Consider the following 19,866-nt stretch of genomic DNA (forward strand, 5'->3'; position numbering starts at 1 on the left):
ACAAGCCCTGAGCACCAGAGCAATAGAGGCTCAGATCTACCACACCAGACAAGACCCAAGGTGTAGGCTGTGCAAAGAAGCGCCTGAAACAATCCAGCACATAACTGCAGGGTGTAAGATGCTGGCAGGTAAAGCATACATGGAGCGCCACAATCAAGTGGCTGGAATAATATACAGGAACATGTGTGCAGAATATGGACTGAAAACCCCAAGGTCAAAATGGGAAACACCTCCGAAGGTGGTAGAGAATGAGAGGGCAAAGATCCTGTGGGACTTCCAGATCCAGACTGATAGGATGGTAATGGAGAACCGACCAGACATTGTAGTGGTGGATAAAGAACAGAGGAAAGCCGTTGTGGTGGATGTGGCAGTGCCAAGCGATGGGAACATCAGGAAGAAGGAACATGAGAAACTGGAGAAATACCAGGGACTCAGAGAAGAACTGGAGAAACAAGGAAAGTGAAGGTGACAGTGGTGCCTGTGGTAATTGGAGCACTCGGGGCAGTAACCCCCAAGCTGGAGGAGTGGCTACAACAGATACCTGGAAAGACCTCAGACCTCTCAGTCCAGAAAAGCGCAGTGCTAGGAACAGCTGAGATACTGCGCAGGACCCTCAAGCTCCCAGGCCTCTGGTAGAGGACCCAAGCTTGGAGGAGAAACCACCCGCGGAGGGTGAGAGGGGCGTTTTTTTAATATATATATATATATATATATATATATATATATATATATATATATATATATATATATATATATATATATATATATATATATATATATATATATGTGTGTGTGTGTGTGTTACCAAGTCGAGCGTAATTACGCCAACTCATATCCGGTCTTTTGGAACCGACATAACCAGAGTAAGCAAGTTCAGGCGGATTTAAGCCAGAGTTCAGGGTTAAAGTCAGGCTAGTTTAAACATGCCTCCTGGAATAACCCCCTGTACAGTTAATTGCCCTCAGCCTATTTAAGTGTCTGGTTTTCAGGTTATCGGCTCTTTTCTGCTTTGCCATCTTTTTGTGGCCTCTATGGTTTTGTCATGTTTCAGTTTATTAAACGTTTAACTTTCTGTCACCGTGCCTGGTCTCCTGCATTGTGGGTCCTCCACCACCAGTTCCTGACAAATGGACATTTAGTGGAGTCCGTTTTTCTGCTTCAGGATCCATCTCTTTTGTAGGCAACTTAATTTCAAGTATTTTAAAATGGAAGCAAATAAAAATCTTTAAAAAAAAGAAAATTTGTACTTTCAAAACGGCAATTTTCCACGCCTGCAGAATCACCCTGAACAGCGGTACCACTGCCTCTAGTGCAGGTTAAAGCTGTTTGGTGAGGCTTTTAGCCGCTGTACGTCTCACACAGACTTCAAATAAAATGAAAATCAAAGAGCCCCCACGACCAGTCTCCCTGCAGAAACGTAACGATGCTCCTGCTTCGTGTGCAAAGATCCAAACTTTGACTCTGTCCAGGCAATTTTCCAACTGCAGCTGAGAGCAGGGAAGTTGTGCGTGTGCTGAATGGACGGCCAAAGTCCAGTCAGTGTGTGCTTTCCCTCTGATCAAACAAAAACCCGATCACAGAGGGTCCATCCGAGCCTGTCCTGGCCGCTGCCAACAGTGAGGGGTTACGCAGCAAAGCAAAGGTTGATCATATGACGTATTACACACATAAAAATGCAACTGATAAACACACACGCAGTGGTTCCAGCAATGACAATGTTTTATCCGTCATCTATAACCACCGCAAGGTTTGTACAATGCAGCTGCAGTGAAGAAACCAAATGAAATGTTGCTCCTTCTGACGAGGGTTTGAGTCATTTTCTAATTTAAATATTACAACAAAAACAATCTGTTGGATGATAAAAACAAATCAAATGATTGAATTGATGCTTAATGTGCCCTGTGACAGACGGGTGACCAGTCTGGGGCGTACCCTGCCTTCCAGGGACAGGCCCCAGCAACGCCGTGACCCTGAAAAGAATGAAGTGGAAAACGGATGGATGGATGGATGGATGGATGCAGCATGGCTGGATGGATGGATGGATGATGGATGGATGCAGCATGGCTGGATGGATGGATGGATGATGGATGGATGCAGCATGGATGGATGGATGGATGGATGGATGGATGGATGCAGCATGGCTGGATGGATGGATGCAGCATGGATGGATGGATGGATGGATGATGGATGGATGCAGCATGGATGGATGGATGGATGGATGGATGATGGATGGATGGATGCAGCATGGATGGATGGATGGATGGATGGATGCAGCATGGATGGATGGATGGATGGATGGATGCAGCATGGATGGATGGATGGATGGATGGATGGATGCAGCATGGATGGATGGATGGATGGATGCAGCATGGATGGATGGATGGATGGATGGATGGATGCAGCATGGATGGATGCAGCATGGATGGATGGATGCAGCATGGATGGATGCAGCATGGATGGATGGATGGATGGATGGATGGATGCAGCATGGATGGATGCAGCATGGATGGATGGATGGATGGATGGATGGATGGATGCAGCATGGATGGATGGATGGATGGATGGATGGATGCAGCATGGATGGATGGATGGATGGATGGATGCAGCATGGATGGATGGATGGATGGATGGATGCAGCATAGATGGATGGATGGATGGATGGATGGATGCAGCATGGATGGATGGATGGATGGATGGATGGATGGATGGATGGATGGATGCAGCATGGATGGATGGATGAATGGATGGATGCAGCATGGATGGATGGATGGATGGATGGATGCAGCATGGATGGATGGATGGATGGATGGATGGATGCAGCATGGATGGATGGATGGATGGATGGATGCAGCAGGAAGGACTGACCGCACTAGAATGATGTAAATGGAAACATTACCTGCCTTCAAGTATTGACCAATAAAAAACTAAATGAAAGCCATTCAGCAGTTGAAATGAAGAGTTTTGTCTTCTACCAAACAATTAAATGATGTGTTTTTAAAAAAAACATACATTAGGAATGTTTAAATCAAACAATCTCATCACTTACAGTAAATGGAAGATGGAAAACACCGATCTACTTGTGTTTTTTGTTTGTTTTGCAATCTCCTACCATTTGATGGGGCTTTTTCAATCAATGTTCAACTGAAACTGGGTCTTTGTGTAACATCGGTGCACTCAGCCACTTAAGTCCAATTCATCCTGTAGCTCTGCTGCAGACATTTGTCTTATAGGAGCTGATTTGTTTAAGAGCGTCCATACAGCAGGGCCTTTTAGAGCAGAATCACAAAACAGAAACACAAAAATTAAAAAGGATTTCATCTTCATTCTTTTTTTTTTTAAAGGAAAAGGTAAGCTATAAATACACAGGACAATTTGCACTGCACTAAAAGACCAGGCTGTTGGCAGAATATTTCAAGGACTGTTAGCCTTCAGACTGCCGTTAACTTCTGGCTGACGTTCGCTCTCCTCTCTCTCTGCCGGATTCCAAAATGACTCATGAAGAAAAGTAATGTTGTCAATAGTGGCTCAGACTGCTTTGAAGGTTTGGCTGGAGGCGTTTGAATGAAGCGGCCCTCAGCCTCCAGGACAGTAAACCCGTCCTGAAATGAGACTTCTGTCTGCAGCCTCTGTACAGGACTTTAATGAAAAGCAAGAAAACACAAAGAGAGGATGCTGTCTGCTTTACCGCAGCTCAGTATTATAGGTATCAATAACAAGGTTACTTTTAAGAATATAGGACAATTTTAAGGATTTACAGAATTTTTCTCAATACTAATAACCTTTTCATATTTCAGTTTCTGGCATTTTGGATTTTTTTCCATTTCTTGTCAAAACTTGACAGGAAAAAATAAACCAATTAACAAAGTAGAAATTTTGTATTTTGGTTTTTACTTTTACAATCAACAAAACTTCCCCTTCATATGAACACTCCACGGAAAATGAGATCATTACAAATGTGCCCAATATCGTTGAGTTTTGTCTATTCAAAATTACATAATATGCTTGGTGATAGTCCAAGCACAAAAACCCAAAGCTTTAAATGTTTCCTTTAATTCGCTGCAGAACATTTTATTTAAAATGGAAATTTTCTTTTATTGCAATGAGGCTGATCCAAAAAATTCTCTGTTTTTGTTCTTCATTTCCGTTTTTTCCTTAATTTTGTTTGTTTGTGTTTATTTTTTATGAAATAATACAGCTTTCTAGTTTGCACTCAGTTGCTGCCATGTTTTTGCATTTTGTCTAACCTATTTTTAAATAATGTAATCATTAGCAAAAAATGTGTGTGTGTGTGTGTGTGCGTGTGTGTGTGTGCAGCGTGTGTGTGTGTGTGTGTGCAGCGTGTGTGTGCATGTGTGCAGCGTGTGCGTGCGTGTGTGCAGCGTGTGCGTGCGTGTGCGTGTGTGTGGGTGTGTGTGTGTGTTTAGCGTGGGCGTGGGTGTGTGGGTGTGTGTGCAGCGTGTGTGTGTGGATCATTTTTCAATGTGACTGTCAATTATAAATGTCTGCATAAAGACAAAATTTTGAGAGAAAAAAGAAAGACTTTAAATATATATTCAGATGTAAATGCTTTTGACCCTGTGACATATTTTTGACAGTTAAATTTTACATTCAAGACAAACAAGTCGTATTCACAAAAGACATGTTAAACAAAGGTTGTATTAATAACTTCTTTTGCAAGGTATTAATTTGTGCTCAACTTTGTCTTTATGCATATGTTTCTTATTGACAGATATCTAACCCCATAGATTAAAATCTGATTGCACAATTTATACCAATAGAAATCTGGCACTGCTTTTATTGTTTTTGTAAATAAAATTCAATAAAAAAGCAAAAATTGTCACATGGAAAAGAGAAAAACTTCAATCGTTTGGGACTTTAAAGATCTGAAAGATCACAAAAAAGTCAAAAAGCATTTCTAGTGACCAAAGACCAGATTGATCCTGTCTAATTACTGGAATTAGAGCATCGCTGAAGCTGACTCTAAAGACCGTCATTTGATGAGGCGCCTCTGGAAGGATGTTGTTTTCTCTGCTTTTTGTGTCAGGAGCAAAAATAACATCCATGCAAATGCCAACAAAAAACACTCATACTGGTAAACCCACAAAGAGATACTGAACTGATGCTGAGGCTGCAAGCTAACAGGAAGCTTAGTGACAAGCAAAAGAGTGATAAAGCCTTAGTCACAACTACCCTTAGGGTGGATACGGGCTGTCTGCAGGGGAAAAATGGGTATGAAAGGTCAAGGTTGTTGTTAGGTCAAACTAAAAGAAAATCTATATTTCAATTGTTTATTTTTACAGTAATAAATAAAAAACATAAAACAAAAATACAAAAACATAAAAAGTCAAAATGAAAATGAAAGTTGAAGTACAGGTGTATTTGAATGAAAGTTGAGGGAAACAGAAAAAAGGGAATTGTGAATGGGTAGCGCGCATCGCCAATCAAGGTCCAGCTTTGCGCACCGGAGCTGAGTGAAGGCGCGCCCGTAGCATCAGATCCGACAGCCAGAGAGAGATCGAAAGTCTTGCAAACCGTCTCAATCCATTCAGAAAAGCGTCAAAACCACAGATGCAGCCGATAAGAATTAATGCGAGGTTGTGATTTCACTGCGCGTTTCAGTGATGGCGCACGCCCAGCGTCGGTTACGTATTACTGTGTAGAGTGCCACGTCAGCGCTAACATTTGATTCATTCATAGTACGATCATTGCTGTTTATAAAATATATTTATATGTATTTATTGCTGCATTGTCAATGATTTCCACAGTTATGAAATTAGATTTTACCAACTGTTCACATTGAATTAACTGTAAACTACAGATTTAACGTTGATGTGTTGCTCAATATTTACAGTCATATTTATTTATTGTTGTGAACTGATGTTAACCTATATAATGTAATTTCTTGTATAGGTTTTTCACCACCCATATCACTCCTACAATGCATCTCATTGTCTAAGCCTGTCAATATCCTGGCAAATAAATCCGGACAAAACTGAGGTGTTTGGATGGTGTGTGAATTCCTGTTCAGTACACTCCATGGATGCTTTTCCCCCTTCAAGTGGGGTATAATAACTTGACAGACCGCTCAGTGAACCTGTAGGGCCAAAATGTTCATGCACATTTATTTGTACAGATATTCTGTGGGCAACAAGTCACAGCAAAAACGTGCACAACATGCAAGCATGAAGTAGAGGAGACGTAGGCATGTTGTACGGATTTTTTAAGTTTTCAGCCCCACAAATCCTGCAGACTGCACAAAGAGCTCATCAGTGCTGTTCATCTGATAAATGTGGAGCCTGACTGTTAGAAATGAGAGAATTAGACAAACTACACTAACTATGCTCTGCAGGTGTCCTGCCAGCACTTGCACAACCTGTGGTGCACATCTGACATTTGTATTTTGGAGGCGGCAATCGCATTTTTACACGAAGGTCTTTGGAAAAAGTTACAATGTTATTGGCAAATGGGCAATTTTCCTTCAAAGTTGACATCGGTCAGTGGCCGCCTGGGCAAATTTCCAGGTCAAACAGTGGCAGTCCAGTGACGGGCAGAATGGGTCACTTTTTATATACTCAATGTCTTCCGGGCGGCTGACGGCCGCCATCACCATTCATGACCATGCCAATAACTTAAAAAAAAAAAAAATTTGGGGCGGTGGCGTGGAATCTTGAGGATTCTGTGGAGGGGGGCGTTTGTTTTTGTGACCCCACCCTAAGTGGGAAACAGCGTTGTCCGTGGAAAATTTCCACTTAGTTATTTTTTATGACACAGCTTTATTACCGGGAGTTTTAGAGAAGCAGTCATGTGACCCCAAAAGAGATTTTCATGGCATTGTGAGAAGTCTGACCTGACGATAACAGACACATGCACAGCAACTGGGGAACAGGGGAAACTAAAAGAAACGTCTTCTGGGAGACATCAACGTCCACAGAAAATTTAACAGCAATCAGATTATTCAATTTCAGGATGGTGGTATTGATTAAGGGATGAATCCAAATCCTCTTTTCCCCATACATTGCCATCCATCCCGTCACGCTGGTCATGTCAGTGATTTGAGACATGGCGCACTGTGCTGATCCATCCTAAACCCTTTGGCAGTCTTAGCAGATGCTGCAGACATCATTCAAAACGTTCTTTGGAATTAGCAGCAAAAAGATGCAAAACTTAGTTTCCCTGATAAACAAAAGCAGGTGCACATGACGGCTCAGGTGCAACCTCTTGTTTTCCGTATTCATGTCAGGCGGCTGCGTGTTTGATGCTAAGTGGCTTGGAAGGGTGGAGGTTTCTGGTTGTAATGCTTTCTGACCCACTGTGGCCGTCCGGCTCTGGGGCTGCTGAAGTCCACGTCTGTCATGACGCATCCCAGTAATCATGCCGGGCAGAGCGGAGAACACACACATCTCGTTCAATGCCAAACATCTACAAGCCCATCGATCCACTTAATACCCACTTAACCACCACTGTCACAGGAGCTTAAATATCAAATGCAAATTGGAACAGGAGAACGTCCCAGACCCCTCTGCTCGTGTCCAGCCAAGCATTCATCTGCTTTCATGTCCCACCGTGCCGTGCCTCTCTTTTTTACCATTGTTAGGTCCTGCGGCGTCCTGCTCCGGCGCTGGAAAAACCAACGAGGGGGGCGGCACAGAGGGTGCCAACACCACTAGAGGTGAAGCCCCGGCTTCAGCAGGAAAACTCAGGGGGGGCTTTGCTGCTTTAATCAGCTATAAATTCCACTCCGCCACAGGACAGGAACCCAGTAAGCATGCACACACACACGCACACTGAAGTACACACTTGTACTTCCATGCCCAGCACGAGGAACGGCATGTGAACGGAAGCTACGGTTAAGGAAAAGAGACCAGCTGTCTTTCACCCTTTTAAAAAGCACAAAGTTTCACAAAACCCTGACCAAAAAGACTTTTATGAGCACATTCCTAAGAAAAGATCAGTGTCAGATGGTTTGTAGTAAAGACATTATTTTCCTTCTGTTTTCAGCAACAGATGTCATTTAGGAAGATGGCCGCCTGTTTCAACTGCAGAACACCATTTACTCATAAAACCTGTAGTCTCGTACACATTCTGAACAGCAACAATGAAGCAGAACAGGCACGCTGGTCCCAACATGTGATGAAAATATCCCATAAGGGAGAACAAAGGCTGAGTCCACCTTCCTGCCTTCTTGTGCATAAAACACATTTAGACACATTTTGCCTGTTTGTCTTTTCCTTTTTTGAATGGAAAATTTTTTTCTTTCACTGCAGTTCTTTTTGTGACTTGGAGGAAAATTGAAGCAGATGGAACGCTTGGTTCCTATTTAAATTCACCAAAAAGTGTTTTTGAGAAATGCTTAAAAAGTGTAGAGATGTTTAACAAATAATGCATATATTCATTCATTCATTTTCTGTACCGCTTTGTCCCTTTTGGGGTCACGGGGCTGCCGGAGCCTATCCCGGCTACTTGGGCGTAGGCAGGGGATGCCCTGGACAGGTCGCCAGTCTGTTGCAGGGTATAATGCATATAAATAATTTGAAATGAGTAGAAAGAAACATCTCTTATTCATACACTATTTACTGGTTCGCTCTTTGGAAGAATAATTGTTTTGTTTGTGTTTTTTCTCTGTTGGATCAAAGATTTTCCGAGAAAAGCTGTGAACTGAACTGTCAAATTAAAAACTGGTAAAAAAATAATGACAATTGATTAGATTTAAGATGACCTGCGTCACATGAAGAGAACTGAGTAATCGCAGAGTATGGATTCATCGGTACGTTATGGTGATCGATGTCGTACTTACTCCCACTCCTTGCGTCGCGCTTGTGGCGTGCTATGAATCTTGTGAGCTTGATGAGCTTTCACGATGTCTCTCTGCTCAATCAGGCCCCCCCGCCGTCTCTTCATCACGTTAGGACTGACTGCCAGGTCTCCGTCCGCCCCCAGCATCTCAGCTCCAGCATCGAACGGGGAGGTCACGTCCAGAGAGAGCCCCAGACGGTTGGGGTGTGCGGGGGGAGCGTTGCCGGACACGGATGGGAGGTAGAGGGTGTCGTAGCTGGTGGACAGGCCGAGCGGCTCCAACAGGGAGGGAGCCTCCGAATACGGGCTTGAACCTGCGGCCAGTCCTGAGCGATGCTTCTGCCAGCTTTCCCCGTCCACTGGGGATGGATGGAGAACATGGTGCCGGGGCGTGCTGCTGCCACACATCGGCTCCATGCTCGGGTCCACATTGATGGCTGGACACTTGGGCCCTCCTCCTGGGGCTCCGAGTGACCCCGAACCATTGTGGTCATCTGTCAGAGACTGAGAGCTGACCGAACAGGAGCCCTGTTCCAGCATGGTGGGAAGGCCGCCCGGGGTCTCAGCATAGTTCTGCAGGGAGGGATAAGCAGACAAGCAGATTCAAATGCTGCACAGTGATCAAGCACTTCATCCGTTTCAGTGGGTAAGAGAAACGGTCTGGTCTGCTGCACAACCATCCATTACAGAATGTGTTGACTTTCATTTCTTCCAGCACAAACCTTTCACTCGCTCAGCCTAAAACCCATCTGAGAGTTCTGTTCTTCTGCAGCAGGAGCGCTCTTTGATTCAAAAAGGGACGGGGGAAGCATCTACAGCTGCCCTCAGGTCGCTCAGGGGGAATTAATCAAACAGACTCGTCTAAAAATATTTCAGACAACTTTTACTATCCGTACCACAGGTGTCCTGCGTCTAGAAAGATAACACCTGTGTGCCAGGATGGTTTTTTCAGCACTAAAGCTTTTCTTTTTACTTTAACAATACGGCTCCATTTTTTAACAGAAAGACATTTATTTTTTAAACAGAAAAATGCACATTTTAACTAAATTAAATGTTTATAAACCTAACTAAGAAAATGTGAAAATACAGACAACAAAAATGTTTTTATAGTAAAACACACAATGTTTTTAACCCCAGAAAACCCAATACTTTATTTATCCTAGGGGGAAATGAGAAAAAACAAATAATAAAATAAATACATGATAAAAAAAAACATTTCTTTTGGGCTGTTAAAGATAATTCAACAAGTTTTCTAAGCTTGTTCATTTCAGGTAGCATCAATGAATTGCACCAATAAATAAATAAAACAATAAATAAAATAATGAAATATAATAAAATAATAAATAAAAAACTAAATAAATTAAATTTAATCATGAAGGAATTTATCAGTGAATAAAAACAGAATAAAACAAAGTATTTTATTTATTTAATTTAATAAAACTAATTAAAACTAACCAAAACTAAACTAAATCAAACTAAGAAAAGTTATGAAAAACTGTGGCTAAATTTGACCCCATGACCCCATGGCTCTCCAGGGTCAAGATGTATTCTCAGAATCTGCTCCTCCCTTGTGTTAAGCAGTCAGTCAAAGGGAAGATGGATGTCTCTCTGGAACACCGTGGATCCGTTAGTAAGTCACGAGTTCTCGTCGACTTAACACCTTGATCAGTCTGCATGTGGATGATCGCTCACACGCCTGCCGACCAGCTTCCCGCTTCAGCAGCTATTGCCGCCTATATTACTTCATTTTGTCTTCTGTCAGTTTAAAATGTCACCAACCCTCTGAGAATCAGAACAAATTGCATCAGCCGTGAAGCGGCCCTTCAAAAGAAATATTCATAACCCTGCAAGAGCCGCGCTCAGTGGTCCAATCAGGAAGATGGGGTAATAAAAGAGGCGGTCACAGGAACAATGCTGTGAATTCGTTTACTTCCTCTGACAAAAATAAACCAAACTTTTTGGTTTCTGCTGCGTGAAATGTGCAGCAATCAAGCGCCTTCGACTAATGATGCTGCAGCTCCAGCGCTGACTGTTTTATCGAGATGAAGACACGTTTTAGTTTTACAGCCCAACTGAGAGAAGAGCTTCCAAACAACCTGTTTGCTCAAGAGCCAGCGCAGTAAGAAGAAGACACTGCAACGCATGAAAGTAGTCATTGTCAATTGATTCCGTTTTTCTCTGTGTCTGCTTAAATCAATCAGCTGTAAGGGATTTTCCGAGTGTGAGTACAACGCCAAAAATGTGACGTCAGAGATAAGACACCGCGGTGAGTCGATGGCGTGAAAACACCCGTTAAGGAATTGTAACTCTGTTTTATCTCCTACTATGTCTTCTCACAAACGTGCTGAGGTAGTAGGAAGCTGCACGGTGCCGTTTCAACAGGATACAAAAATCATTTGGCATGTGTTGTCAAGGAGCCAAAAGTAGAAAAAAGGGGAAATCTTAAAGGAAAAGAAGCACATAACCAATGGCTTTAAAGAGATGTCTGCCTTTCATTTGTACTTGTAACAAGATGTACTTGTTCCTAAAATGAAGGTAAAGAAAAAGGTTTGTCATGCAGGTTTCTTCACCAGCCACAGTATGATACTAACCTTTGAACAACATTAAAGACTAGGTACCAAAGACTTTTAAAATATTACAAATACAAGAAACATAAAATGGAATAACTAGCACTGCATCATTTCTACTAATTTAAGGCAAAGAAAGGGGGTGGGGGGGGGGGGGGGTTGGTCACATGCACAGCAAGGAAACTGGTTTCCCTGTACTGTGAAAATATGACTTTGCTGTTCACTGAATGTCTTTGTCATGATTAGGGTTCTTTTTGGCTTTAGTTTTTGTTTCCTGTTTGCTTAGAGTTCTGCTTCCTGTTTTATTTTGAAGGTCTTCTGCATGTCTTGGTCCCATCTCCCCTGATCTTTTTCACCTGTGTCTCGTACATGTCTGTCTCGGCCTCTGCCTTCCTCTGTGTGGTCCATACTGTCTGCTTCCCTGTGTACCCCGACAGTTGAGGTTTATCGTCTGTGGCCTCCCTGCTTGGTAGCACTTTTTATTTTATTATAGAATAAAACCCCTTGTTCTTGGAACCACCTGCCTCCTGTCTCTGCATTTTGGGTCCTTTGCCAACCGCTTACATGACAGTCATGAACATTTGAGGTTAAATTTAAAAGAGAGAAGAAAGAAATGAAATCATATTTACAGGATAAACATTAGCACAAAATATGATAAACTGTGTCTCACTGTGAGTAAAGCTGTATACAAATCAGCTGAAAGTGAAAAACTGTGCAGAAGAAATTGTCATGAGGTAAACGGTATGATACATGTGCAGTTATTGAATATTAAGTCAGTCTGTGCAAAGGTGCAGTTTGTTGTTCCAGACTCCTGTCAGCTGTTAAGGAGTCTGATGGCAGAGGGAAAGAAGGAGTTCCTGAGTCTGGTGGTCCTGAACGTCACACTCCTGTACCTCCGTCCTGAGGGGAGGAGAGTGAACAGACCTGGTTGCGGGTGGGTGGGGTCCTTGATGATGGAGGCAGCTCTCCTGCAGACCCTGTAGATGCTCTGCAGCGAGGGCAAAGGAGTCCTGATGATCTTGGACGCAGTCTTCAGCACTCTCTGCAGGCGTTTGCGGTCTGTGGCGGTAGAACAGCCGTACCACACTGTGATGCAGCTGGTCAGGATGGAGTCAACCATGCAGCTGTAGAAGCTGCTGAGGATCTTTGGGGAACCTCCTCAGGAAGTACAGCCGCTGATGAGGTGTTGCGTGTCCAGCTGAGGTCCTGGCTGAGGTGGACCCCCAGATATTTAAAGCTGCTCACCCGCTCCACTCCCAGACCCCAGCAGCTGATGAGGGTTCCTCTCCTTCCTCACGTTCACTATCATCTCCTTTGCCTTGTCTGTGTTGAGGGTGAGGTTGTTGTCCTCACACCATGTCACCAGAGTGGCCACCTCCCTCCTGTGGGCCGTCTCGTCCCCACCACTGATAGAACGTATTTTCTGTATTCTTGGTGCGTTTTTGTCTTTGTCTCTGGCTCGTTTGGCGACTATTCAAACATGTAGTTGTAGGGTTAGATAAGTTAATTCTTCTCTAAGAGTTCTGGTACATCGCCTGTCCGTCCTGGGGGAGGATCCCTCCTTCACGTGGATACCCCGAGGTTTCTTCTTTGTTTCCGGAATCCGGGATTTTTTAGGAATTTTTCCTTACCATGGAGGGTCTAAGAGCGGCTGAGCTGGGGGCTCACGAGTAAGCCCACATCAGCCTCTCACCTTGAGCAACTCCAGAGTGGTAGAGAGTCCAACCCCTCTCTAAGGACTGAGTTTCAGAGCCCGACTATATCTAGATGGTATCTCTCAACCTCTCGCACCAGCTCAGGCTCCTTCCCTCCCAGAGAGGTGACATTCCATGTCCCAAAAGCTGTTCCATGACCGGGGTTTGGGCCGCCAAGGCACCCGCCCTCGACTGCCACCCAAACCACATTGCACCGGCCCCTTTTGAGGTCTCCTACGGGGGGTGGGCCCATGGGAGAGTGGTCACCAGGCGTTCGAGCCCCAACCCCGGGCCTGGCTCCAGATTCGGGCCCCGGTGACGCCAATTCGGGCGACATAATTGGGTCCTTGTGGACCAAACAAAACCAACCGAACAAAATGTAATAAATCAATTTCAATCGTATTGAGTTTATTTATTTAGATCTCATCTTTTTTTTTCTAAATCTGAATTTCTAAAAACTTAAATCTGAAGCATCAATTTTAAGGAGCATCTTTGTGAAGATGATCAAATAAATACAGGTTCCTTTAAGTATTCAGACCAGCTAGTTTTCATCTGCTGCTTTTTTTTTTACCTTTCTTTAACATTTATTTAACCCATTGAGATTAGAAAACTTTTTTTTATTGGAGCCTTGGACACGAAGCAACTATTCTTGTGCTCCATGTCAATGTTTTGACATCAACATAAATCCTACAATAGGTAATCAATTTTTGAAACCAACCTTTCTGTGTGAGACAATCAAGCAATCAGTGGTGTTTTTATAGTCTTCAAACGCTGAAGGCCAAAACATCTGCACCTTCATTTAATCGCTCTCCAAGGAATGAATAGGAGACTCCATGATGACAAACATGCAGCTTCACCAGCCACCATGATGCCACTTCATGGCAAAAAGGCTTAAACTGAAGATGCTTGATCCAAATGAGAGAGGGACAAAACAACAGGCACATCCAAGTGCTTCCCTTACCTCTGAGCCAAGGCATCAATGCCTAAAATATGATCCCCTGTTGAAGATTTCCCCAGAGGGAACACAAAGAAACACAAATACATACAAAATGAATCGGGTCACTGCGTTTCCTCTGCCGTTGCTCTTATTTTGGGAAAATTTGCAGCAGAACTTCAATTATTCAGTTTGTTGAGTGCATTTGGAAATATTAATTTCCAGTGACAAGCCAGAAAAGTCGGCACAGACGGATGAATGTGTTGTTTCGATGCCAGACGGAAGGATATGAGCAAATGGTTTCAGAAAAATATGTCACGCTAACGAGGAAACGACAAACACAAGATGAATGACTTCAGGTGCGTGTGGCGTTAATGATCAACGCCAAAAAACTCAAATTATTAGTCAGATTTCAAAGCGAGAAAAGATTTGTTTTTCTAACAAATCTGGTTGGTGGTGAATTTAATAAAAAGCAGACAGACTTGAGTTTATAAACACGCAGAGACAGTTATGCTTCCAGGAAGTAGATTGTGATCATGAATAATGCCTGAAAGAGTAAAAGGATTGCGTTCAAATCCCAACACAGTTTACTACTAAACCGTGATTGTGCTGACCTCTTCTTCCTCTGGGTTTTTAATGAAAGGGGATGCAGAAAAGCTCAAAAAGAATTTATCCTGTTTGTTTGTTAGCTTTGATCATAACCTGTAGAAACCTGTTATCATGTCTGTTGGTGGGTTTTAGTATTTGCACATATTTACGTGCAAAACTAATGGAAATTCATGCTGGCCACACGTAATCCATGCGGCCAAAATGCCGAATCTGCACTTACTTTTCCCTGAAGCCTCACCCCGCCTTAATCACGCGTGAACAGTCACTTCCTTTATTTTTATTATTTTACTTTATTCACATACAATAGGATTCTTACAGTATTTTTTGTACTAGGTTAACATAAGGTTATTGCTCGCTGAAAATGAGGCGTAATGAGTCAAAAAAAAAAGAAAAGAAATTGGGAGTTAAACTTTTTTTACATTTACATGTTTTTTTCATTTGAGATAAGGAGGATTTTATGTTCCAAATGAAACATTTTGGAAATTATTTCATTTCTCAGTTCTTCAAACCTTTAAATACTTGAGAGCAGAATCTGCTTCAGAAGCGGATTTCCTTAAACTGGAAAAAGCACAACAGGTGGAAAAATGCAAAGAAAATACCATGAAAGATTTCAAATGAGGCTAACTGCCCTCTGTGTGAGACCATCATTAGACATGTAAGCTGCAGAACTTCAAAACCCACCCGCGTTTCAAAATAAAAGCTCCACGCTTTACTGTGGTTTCTGCTCACCATTATCTCAACCACACCACCAGCCATGTTGACACGTGTCCTCCTGTTTGTCTTTCATTAACTTTTAAGACGTTGGTTGCCGTTTGGGCTTAGTTACTCCTAAAGCTTTCTTTGCCATTATCTGGATCTAATGCACTGCTTGCAGGTGCTTCTTGGTCACTTACCACAGGTCAGTGGAGGCAAAACGGCTTCTGCAGCTCCATGCTGGACAGCCAGGAGTTTGACAGGCTGCTAATGAGGAGTGAGGGAGAGTTGGAGGCAAGCGAGCACCTCCTCACACCTGCTGCCCCCACAGCCATACGTACGGCTTCATAATTAACTGCCACTCTCCTCCCTCACCCTGGCTTTCAACCTGGTAAGTGGCCAAACACGTGTCAGCAGGTGTCACTTCACCTGCAACTAATGTGTTTGAAGAAAAGCCACGTGTGACATTTCAGACGGTTGAAAACAGCCGCTCCTGTTGCAGTGAACAACGTTTGGGCAAAAGTTTAGCAAAGGTCTGAACAAATCCGTAACCTAAAACATGACAGAGAATCTTCCTGAGAGGCTTCCAGATTTTCTCTTTATTCATTCCTAAATTAAAGCCGTTTTGCACAAACATACTACTTCTCTACGTCTCTTCACCATTGTGTTATCTCTTATCGTTTCTGATATTCTTCTTTCTTCATTCATTCATTCTTCATGCCCACCTTCAAATCTCTGTGTGTCATTCTTCCCAGCGAACTCAAATGCAGCCCACCATTCCCTTCCGCTTTATTCATTTTTCAATGCAGCTCAAAGCTCTCAGTGTACTGTGATTATATTTTCATTTCATGACCCTTTTTTTATTATATTTCTTCACAATCATATAATTCTCCAACAGTTCTCCTGCAGGGTTCATTAAATTTTCATACCATCATTATGTAAGATCGTCCCATAAGCACCAAAAGGCCATGAGTCTGAATAGATCAAAGCCATTGACAGTAAACAGGGTTGTACTCTTCCTGAGGATTCATTTCAGTCGGGTTTCTCTGGTTTTTCTTGTCAGGCAACTTATGTATAAAACATTTTCGAAATATAAACACATTTGATAGAAAACTATAAGGGAATTTCTTTCTTTTTAACCTGGGGAATATTTAAAATTGTGAATTTGATTCATGTGTGAGAGCTGGACAGTAAAGCACTTTATTTCACGGAGTTGAGTATGATAAGAGAAACAAACCTCAGCACTAGAAAAAGTGCATTTTGAAGTGATCCATTTGAAAACAGAAGGTAAAAGCTATCAATCAACCTCTGCCAAACAGTTCTTTATATCCTGAAATATGTCAAAGACAAGTCAAAGTCTAAGTCAACTTTATTGTCAATTCTTCACATGTGCATCACATACAATGAATCGAAAATCCGTTTCTTACTCTCTCGTGTCTGTTCAGTAGAAGAAAAATAAAAACAAAGTATACGTTTAGAATAAAATAAATAAGTAAAAAGAAAGAAAAAGATACAATTTACAATCATCAAAAAGCGGATGTGGAGATGTATCCAACAATGCCATTTGCAGTGTTTGCTTCACATAAGTCAGAACAAATGTGTCGAATTCTGCAGAAACAGATGATAATCAAAGAGATTTGACACCAAATAGATTCATGGATTTAGCCCTAATATTTGAATAAGATACTGCAAGTAAAGTTTTGCAAAATAAAACAAACATAATAGGGTTCACTGCATACCCATCTATCTGTATTAAAAAAATTACAAAAAAAAACACACTTATGATAAAACTTTTATCCAGAAGGCCAAAAGGAAACAACACTGCATTGTAAAAACAGGCTTATTCTAGAACAAATGTAGAGGTTATTCATTTAAATGTGAAAAGCTGCTACAGAAATCAGTGTGAGTGTTACACAGATCAAATGTCAGAATGCAGGATGACAGTAAATCACAAGAAAATGAATCGTGTCAATGATTTGAGAATTTAGCAAATGTATGTAGATATTTTCAGAAAGGAGATTAAAAGTAGTTACAAGAAAAAATAAATTCAAAACTAATATTTATAATCAGTTTATATGTCAATCTTTACAAAAATAACTGCCCCTGAAAGAGCCTGAAAAAACTGTTTAATGTTTGATCAAACAGTTTGATCACATCTTCAAACTCTGGTGCTTTTCTTTTGAAAGAGACCTTGAAGAGATGACAGCAGAAAAAACAGAAATCTATCATCACAGACAATTATTGAGCAATTAACGAATCTCAAGTGAAGACTGACATTAAGAATGGCCTTTTTAGAATAAGAACAATCCACAATTCAAGTAATGAATCAGTCCCCTCCTGACTGAAATGAGTGGTCATTCTCTTTTCCTTCAAATTAAGATCAAGAGGTTTCACAGCCTTCATTTTTTTGCTGAAGAAAGCCAGTAATTTATACACCACAACAATCCAATTTACACCCCTGCCAAGCTGAGTGGTGAAATGTCGTCTAGCCGATGAGACTCTCCTCTGAAAGAAGAGATTAATAAAAGAGGAACCACAGGCGCTGGCTTGGTAAGTGGGAGAATAATTAAATAATTAACAAGACAGGCGGGAATGGGAGAAACCATCCAATCCAATGTCCATTTGAGCTAATTAGCTAAAACTGATTAATTGACTCCACTCCTAAACTTCGGGGCTGAAACCGAAACAACTAAAATACAAAGTAAAAACTGATTATTTGAATTGCCTCCATTGTGGGAGTCAGACTTCCATGTGTATTAATTAACAGTATTTTTATCTTGGCACATAGTGGAACCATTAAGTTTGTTTTTCAAGACTATAATAATATTTTTAAAAAACTAATGTATTTAAGTAAACGTACGTGGACAAACAGCAGTGATAAAATATGGATAATATAAATACGTATGCACACCTAATAACTCATTGCATGCGTTTCCTTTTTAATCAGGTTTTACCTTTTTAATCAATTTCTCCCTCCTCAGGGTGCACAGGGTTGTCTCCCAGGTTCCAGAAGCTCAAGTGAAGAGGATGGTTTATTATTCTTCACACTAGAAATTAAACATTTATCTAATCTATGCCCCTCCCAGAAGTAGTCCATCCTAAAAAGCCAAATCCTGAAGCTGTCAGGAGCTGTGGTCAAAGGATGTGAATGCAGGAGAACTGAACCTAAAGCTTCAACCAAACCGTAAAACATGATAAGAGGATCTATAACCGCGAGGTTTGTATGGGCTGAAGGGGAAGAACTGAAACAGCTGTAATCATGTCAAACCTACTGTTCAAAAAGCTACCAACAGACAACAATAAACTCCAGGAAACACAGGAATAAAAGACACAAAACCGCCTCTGTCAGGGTCATTCTACACAAAAACCAGGATGTAAACAAACACAAACCTAAAGGCTGGATTGTATGTTTAGACACAGAGCCTTTTCTGACTTATTAAAAAGTCTTTTGATCTGTTTTGTATGTAACAATCTGAATGTATGTGTATATATGTATGTGCCTGTACATGGATGTGCATATTTTCCTTTTTTGCCCCTCTAATCTAATTTTCTTATTCAAAGACGATGAAAGGAGCAGAAAACAAGTTTTCTTCATTCTGTTGCTTTTCATTTCCTTTGCAAAACAACTTGTGCAAAATCTTTTGTTTCTGTATTGTGGAAATGAAAATAAATATAGAAATTCAAACACAGAATCTTCCTTGAACATGAAACCTATTTGAAGAAAACTATCATCCTAACAGAAGCAGTTTTGCCATAGAAGAACTTAGGTCTCATTCAAGGAGTGGCTACTTTCCCCTCAGAGGTCTCAGAAAATGATTTGAAGAATGACTGCAGGCATCAGAAAAGATAAATGAAGGACAGGTTTTATCAATCTGCTTGACACAACAATAGAAGGAATCATTACTTTAAATTCAACAGCCTTAAAGTTATTTCTCTGCTGTGCAACAACTGTGCCATCAATAAAAACCCAACCTTAAAAATAGGAAATGCTGTGAAAAAACACACCAAACAGGCGCCAATGAGCTCAGAACGAGAGAAAAACCAAACAAGCATCATTTCTTACCTAAACAGAGAGAAGTCCTTTCCATCGCTTCTCCTCTCCTCAAAAACCAAATGATCGCCGAGTGATGCGTCTGGCAGACCTGAGACGGAGGGGAGAACCGGGGGAGGGAGAGGAAGCGAGGCTGTGGCGGGTTATTTCCACGGGAGGGGGGTCCAACCAGCTGTCATCTGCGCCACTTTTACGGGAAGAAGATCTTTTCCAACGAAGCTCAGGGGAGAAAAACGTGTTGACTTTAACTTTAATAAACAGAAACAGTCTGCGTTTGGAAGAATCACCGCGTGCTTTGGTAAGGTGACATCACACCTGTAGTCTCTGCCTCCATTAGGCTGCTGCACTGCGGTTTTTATATTCATGACTCACATTTAGAAAGTGACTTAGTAAGTGATCAAAGACTTTTGTACTTATTATTCACAAAACAATTTAAACTATCACATTAATTACTCTATGCAACTTCATCCAAAGAAGAAATTGACTTGAGGGAAATAATTACCTGAAAAAAGATATATAGCAATT

General features: G+C 41.7%; 2 protein-coding genes across 3 annotated transcripts in view; one reads left to right on the plus strand and one right to left on the minus strand.

Moving 5' to 3' along the window:
- cacna1ea (calcium channel, voltage-dependent, R type, alpha 1E subunit a) overlaps positions 1-15,456 on the minus strand; it is a 113,074-nt gene extending 97,618 nt beyond the window's left edge. The window contains exons 1-2 of the mRNA XM_078946411.1: positions 15,327-15,456; positions 8,795-9,366 (exon numbers count right to left, since the gene is read on the minus strand). Coding sequence (XP_078802537.1) covers positions 8,795-9,366; positions 15,327-15,353 — 599 coding nt within the window. The 5' untranslated portion in view covers positions 15,354-15,456. The remainder of the gene's footprint in view (positions 1-8,794; positions 9,367-15,326) is intronic.
- A 3,930-nt stretch (positions 15,457-19,386) lies between these two features.
- The window catches only part of cep350 (centrosomal protein 350), a 36,275-nt gene continuing 35,795 nt past the window's right edge, over positions 19,387-19,866 (plus strand). Inside the window, exon 1 of one of the 2 annotated variants that reach the window (XM_078946406.1) lies at positions 19,387-19,639. The gene's annotated coding sequence lies outside the window, so the exon portion shown is untranslated. The remainder of the gene's footprint in view (positions 19,640-19,866) is intronic. The other variant, XM_078946407.1, reaches the window with a different exon arrangement.

Source organism: Oryzias latipes, chromosome 4, assembly GCF_053564925.1.
Source record: "Oryzias latipes strain Hd-rR chromosome 4, Olatipes_Hd-rR_3.1".
Lineage (NCBI taxonomy): Eukaryota > Metazoa > Chordata > Actinopteri > Beloniformes > Adrianichthyidae > Oryzias > Oryzias latipes.